Source organism: Teleopsis dalmanni, unplaced genomic scaffold, assembly GCF_002237135.1.
Source record: "Teleopsis dalmanni isolate 2A unplaced genomic scaffold, ASM223713v2 unscaffolded_contig_2601, whole genome shotgun sequence".
NCBI lineage: Eukaryota > Metazoa > Arthropoda > Insecta > Diptera > Diopsidae > Teleopsis > Teleopsis dalmanni.
In genome coordinates, this window is record NW_024033983.1 from 166 (window position 1) to 6,640 (window position 6,475).

General features: G+C 42.1%; 1 protein-coding gene across 1 annotated transcript; it reads right to left on the reverse strand.

The window, feature by feature from the left end:
- Positions 1–3,256: 3,256 nt before the first annotated feature.
- On the reverse strand, positions 3,257–3,949 carry LOC119664755 (the record flags this gene model as incomplete). The annotated part of the gene is made up of 1 exon (XM_038074181.1): positions 3,257–3,949. A coding segment is annotated over one exon (693 nt), but the record flags the coding sequence as incomplete, so codon positions are not given.
- Positions 3,950–6,475: the final 2,526 nt, after the last annotated feature.

Genomic DNA, 6,475 nt, shown 5'->3' on the forward strand with positions numbered 1-6,475 from the left:
TAAATGCACAGCCAACTGGGTCGCCACAGTACCCCCTCCTAGCGATGGAGTACTAGCAACAACGCGACACCACAACTAAGTCGACAACACCACTCTTAATCACGAAATTCCGCTAACCTTGCTGGGAAACGCACTACTCTACCAGCTCGTGTCACTTTCGGAATCGGCAACAGGGATTCACGCCTACAATCACCAGAAGTCACTAACTGATCACCATTCAACAACGCTGAAGGCTGACGCGTTTCTGGAACAACCTGTTCAAGATCATCACACGTTAAGTACGCCGCCTTCAACCTATCATTCGAAACAGTCACCTCTCTCCCACGGCAAACAATAACAGACGTCTTCTCACTACGACTCAGCACCTCAAATGGACCTTCGTAAGGCTGCTCAAGTGGAGCTCGAGCACGATCCACTCGAAGAAAAACGTGCTTACAATTAATAACGCCACGCGGAACATACACAGATGGATGACAATGTCTTGTTGATTCAACGGATTTAACCTTAGCTAAAGCCCTTCGCAACGCCGACACAAAATCAGTCTCGGACGACTTCTGCTTGAAATCCGAAAGCATCTGCCCTGGAACACAAAGAGGATTTCCAAACAACATCTCTGAAGGACTAGCATTTAGGTCTAGCTTCGGTGTCGTTCGCAATCCCAACAACACAAGCGGAAGAGACTGCGTCCAATTACTTGAGGAATGACATCGAATGGCTGCCTTCAATGTTCTATGGAAACGTTCAACCATACCATTTGCTTGAGGATGATAAGCCGTGGTATGAAAGTGTTTCACTCCAAGCAATCTCGTCAGTTCCCGAAATATAGCAGACTCAAACTGCCGACCCAAATCAGTGGTAATAGCCTGCGGAGAACCAAAACTTGCCACCCAACCGTCGATAAAAGCCGCTGCAACTTCTTCTGCCGTAATGCCCGACAGAGGCACAGCAACAGGCCACCGAGAAAAACGATCGACGCAAGTCAAACAATAACGCTTCCCCTGAGACAAAGGCAATGGACCCACAATGTCAACATGAACATGCTGGAACCGACTATCAATATCAGCAAACGAACCAATTGGTGTTTTAGTATGCCGCTGAATCTTGGACTTCTGACACGCAATGCAACTACGCACAAACACAGCTACATCCTTAACCAAACCAAGCCAAACATACCTAGCCTGCACCAATTTCCGCGTTGCTCGAATACCAGGATGAGCCAAACCGTGGAGTTTTGAGAGTACCAGCTGCCGACAGTTTGCGGGAACAAAAGGACGAACACGACTGCCTGACACATCACAGTACAGTTCAATACTCGAATCCGGCAATCTCAACTTCTTCAACCCAACACCATCTTCAGACTGGCTCTTCAGCTGAGCGAGCAACTCTGCATCAGTCTTCTGCCCCTCAGCAATTAACTCAATAACATTTGCCTCCAACTGAACCGTAGCAACCCGAGACAAAGAGTCAGCCACCGTATTATCTGCACCAGCCAGATGACGAATATCAGTGCAATACTGACTAATAAACTCCAGCTGTCTTGCACGACGAGGAGATGCCTTCTCACTTATTTGCCTGAACGCAAACGTTAAAGGTTTGTGATCCGTAAAAATGACGAAATCACGTCCCTCTAATGCATACTTAAAATGCTGGACAGCTTGATAGATAGCAGTCAACTCACGATCATAAGCACTATACTTAGTCTGCGCTGGACTCAAACCTTTTGAATAAAATGCCAATGGCTGAGTCACACCTTTCACTACTTGTTGGAGAACAGCACCCACCGCAACGTCTGAAGCATCAGTCGTGAGCGTCAATTGTGCATCCAGAGCCATGAAGTTAAGCAACGTAGCTTGGACAAGATCCTTCTTGCAAGCCTCAAAAACCTCTATATCTTCTGGAGTCCAAGAAATCACCGACTTATCATTCTTGCGGTTACCTGGTGTAAGATGAAACAACCGCTGCTGATTCTGCACAGCGTTACGCAGAAACGGCCGATAAAAGTTCACCATGCCTAAGAATTGTCTAAGCTGTTTAACCGTTGCTGGCAGAGGAAAATCACGAACAGCTTGAACTTTACTCTCCGGAGGACGTAAACCCTTTGCACTAATAACGTGCCCAAGGAACTCGAACTCGGAACAGCCGAACTTACACTTGGCAAAATTCACGGTCAAACCAGTTTCTCTAAGTCGATCTAAAACCAGTCGCAAATGCATTCTGTGTTCTGCTTCATCTTTTGACGCAATTAAAATATCGTCGATGTACGCAAAAACGAAATTAAAATCACCTAGAGTCTCATTCATAAAACGCTGAAACGTCTGGGCAGCATTACGGAGACCGAAAGTCATAAAGCGAAACTCGAACAGGCCAAACGGAGTTGTAATAGCTGTCTTCGGAATGTCTGCCAGTGCAAGCGGTATCTGATGATACGCTTTCTGCAAATCTATCTTCGAAAACATAGTTTTACCATGAAGAATACTCGTCACATCATGAATGAACGGAATCGGATACCGATCAGGTTTAGTTTGCGCGTTGAGCATGCGATAATCGCCACACGGTCTCCAACTTCCATCGCCTTTGCGAACCATGTGAAGTGGACTTGCCCAACAGCTTTTCGAAGGTTGACAAATCCCCGTCTGGACTAAAAATTGGAATTCCTTCTTGGCTTCTTCAAGTTTGGCTCCAACTAAACGTCGGGGACGAGCAAATGACGGCGCACCAAATGTCTCGATGCAATGTTCAACCTTAGTAACTAAACCCATCCGATTTGCACTCATAATGCCTAAATCACGGTATTCATTAACCAGCTCAGCATAAGCTGAAACTGAACCACACACACGAACAGTATCTTCTTGAGACACAGCAGCCTTACCCTTCATCATCAAAGTCGTCTTCGAATCAACTAACCGCTTCCTTTTCAAATCCACTAACAAGTCATAGTGATTAAGGAAGTCGGCTCCAACAATAGGACAGCTAACATCCGCAATCACGAACGTCCACGGGAAATCTCTACGCAAACCCAAAGACAAAAGCAGTCGACGCTCGCCAAATGTTTGAATAGGCGTACCATTAGCGGCATATAAATTAACTGATGCAACACTGATAGCCCTTTGCTTCCAACGACAGAACGACTTCGGTAAAACTGATATGTCCGCACCAGTATCAATGAGAAAAACGGTCGACGTGGCGGGATCTTTAATACTAAGTCGAGCTATACGAACACTAACCCCTTCTCGGCTCGACGACGTAGAAGGAGTGCCTAGTTTTTTGACTGATGAGAGCTTGCCACAAAACTACAGGGCTGCCGACAAGCATTAGCTCTATCACCAAACCTTTCATGATACCAGCACCAATCTGGATGACTTCCTGGTCGGGAACGAGTTCGCCTACGTCTCCTCGATGACGATCGACTTTGCACCGACTCACTACGACGTAAATCCAAACGACTCAGACGCTGTTCGATTTGCTCAAGCCTTCGTAAAATCACAGCATTCTCAGAATAGGCTGGACAATCAGAGGCTGACGCTACAGCTATCTGTTGAAAATCACCCGCCTCGCAAATACGATCTGCTAATTTCGCCAGTTCTGCTAGTGCCACGTTCGATGCCTGCAGAATAGCGCGCACTTGTGGTGGCAAACGCTTCAGCCAAAGAGACTTAAGGAACTCATCGCTCACCTTGTCTTTAGCTAACGCTGTCAACTCCGTTAACAACTGTGTTGGGCGTCTATCACCAAGTTCAACTTCTGACAACAACCGTTGAATCTTCCGCTGCTCGCTCTCACTGTACCGCTCTATGATGCAAGCCTTTAAATTAGCGTATCTTCCAGTTTCAGGAGGATGAAGCACTGCATCACTTACATCGGCGATAACACTTGACTCAATCGCTGCTACAACCGTGTTGAACTGTGTGATGTCACTCGTAATGGCAGCTACTGCGAATTGCGCCTCGATCTGAGCAAACCAAATCTCCGGTCGCTCGTGCCAAAACGGTGGCACCTTCACTGCTACACGGTTTACGACACTTCCACTATCAGAAGCCATTACTACACCTTCGTCTGCAACTGACATCACAGCTCGATAATTAGATATTTAGCTCAGAAGTTAATATTTCTAAATTTAAACTTTTTCGAAATCACGTCGGAGTCACCAATTTAGCAATGATCTGTTCACCTTGCTAATTAATAAAACTCTAAAAATTTTCAATGTTAATAAACTTTTATTCAACTTTTTACAGAGAGAAAAATCGGAACGTTCTCCTCAATCAAAACAAAAAACTTAAAAATATTTGAAATTAAATTTTACTTTTTAAATTCAATAAATGCACAGCCAACTGGGTCGCCACAGAAGACTACGTTTCAGATGACTTTTCTTTCCCGTACTCTCGTGGGAACAGAAATACTCACAATAAAAAACACATATTATGAGCTAATCAGGTCTTAAGACGACTTTTTGGGAGCTAATCAGGAAATCTCCAAAACCACGTAGTAGTAGCCACGTGATTAATTACACGAAAACCGGTAGACAAACATACCAGCTATAATGCATCTGCTGTGAAGACAAATATGCCTGAGGCAATGATCCGACGCCAAAGATATCAGAAGGCTATATTCATTCTTAACAAGAATACTAAAAACTAGCTGAAGGTAAAGTTCACGCGTATGATCATACAGACAAAATCCAAATACTGTCTATTCTTATTTTTACTGAACACAATGGAGAGGGTAGTAGCGCTTCACTTAAGACCAATAGTCGAACGTTTTCAAATTTCAAAATCTTAGCATGCTTACTTCAAGGTTTACTTCTACGAAAACATCTATACATTCGGTCATTCGTACTGTGGAAAAATCAATTCATTTTAAACAATACTTGTTTGTAACGGTTTTAAATATTGAAGAGGCCTTAAATACGAAAGCTATTCATGACTTACCAGAATTCGTTTAGAGGAAGAGCTCAAGGACTATTTACACAAAGTTGGGTAGCACAACTGAAATTAAATAAGTCAGCAGACGTAAACCAAAAAGGTGAATGGGTTTATTTCACTTAACTGTGGCTACTAGTAGTGGATTGTATTCTAAATATACTAAATAAGATGGGCTTTAAAGCAATAGCGTTAGCGATGTTCTGCAAAGGCCTTGAATTATTTAAGTATTTGGAACATAAGCTTTGGACTAGGTATTAGTGCAGTTGTGATCGGTAGCATTAGCCGAAAGACAGGTACAGAGACGAAGACTACGTGCACAGCTTTGTACCATTTTGTCTCGAATTTTGCTGATCGAGAAGTTACTAAATATTTTGGGACGTGTTTGCTCCAATTACGTTGATATTTACTTATAATTTATCATATTAGTTTTTAGAGTGCGATTAAACCATTCTACCATGTCGTCTGGTTATGAACCGTTGTTTTTTTTTTATTTAATAATGTACATATCTAAATATTTTGCTTATCTGTGTCTTGGTTGGCCGTACCCCAATTTTCTCTGGATACCATAAGTGTTGGCAAATCAGGATCTTCTAGCTGGCTGTTTCTGATACTGTAGAACTCCAGTCATCTTTCGTTTACAGACCTGTCAACCGAATATCAACTTTTACTTTTTTCGATTTATTTCTGCAGCAATGCTTTCATTCCCCCTGGCAACTCATATTCATTTTCATGGTTGATTAAAAACCTTCTGGTGCTCTATTTCAGAGTCAGACGTGCTGCCATTCAATCGAATTGCAACACCATCTTAATACTTAGTGATCCGTTTTCAAACGATATCGTTAGCTGTATAGGTACTTGTAACGGTTTTTCACTCATTCTTCTGATGTTATTTGCGGGTAATACAATAGTTTGCCTTCAGCTTCGCAAGAACCCTGCTATAATATGCCACTACTTTTTCTCCACCGTCAATTAGCTACGAAGAACGCTGCCAATTCTATAAATACTTTCGTCAGTGTCGGTGACAAATTCCTTCTCTGGTACTTAATATACTAGCATTGATCTAGTGTAAAGCATATGCTCTAGTTGCTAAAAAGTATTACTGTGCTCTCCTCGCTGTAGTAATCAGCGATGCTTTTGCAGAGTTGACTCATGTAGGGTCAACAACTTTTTCATTCGCAGTATTTTTCTGGGATATACTAAGTTCTTGCGCAAGAATCGTCGTATTAATTATTTTGATTGGAACAATAACGTGAGAGGTAGTTTATTGTTTTATATTACATTTATACAAAATTTTATTATAATTCAACTAATATTTAGAACTTTTATATATATAATATTATAATAAATTTAGTTGTTGACGTATGACAATTTAAACCTTTTATGTATAAAGTTGGGGGTTCACACTGTAACGACACGAATTTTTCGGTTCGTTATTATTCTTTGTAGGGGTATCCTCAGTCTCTTTTCAGGGGTCGCTACAACATATTTGTATTTGCTAGTACAGGCCTTTTCAAAATAAAGATAATGTGTTCAATTTTAAAGAAAGATTTATTTAA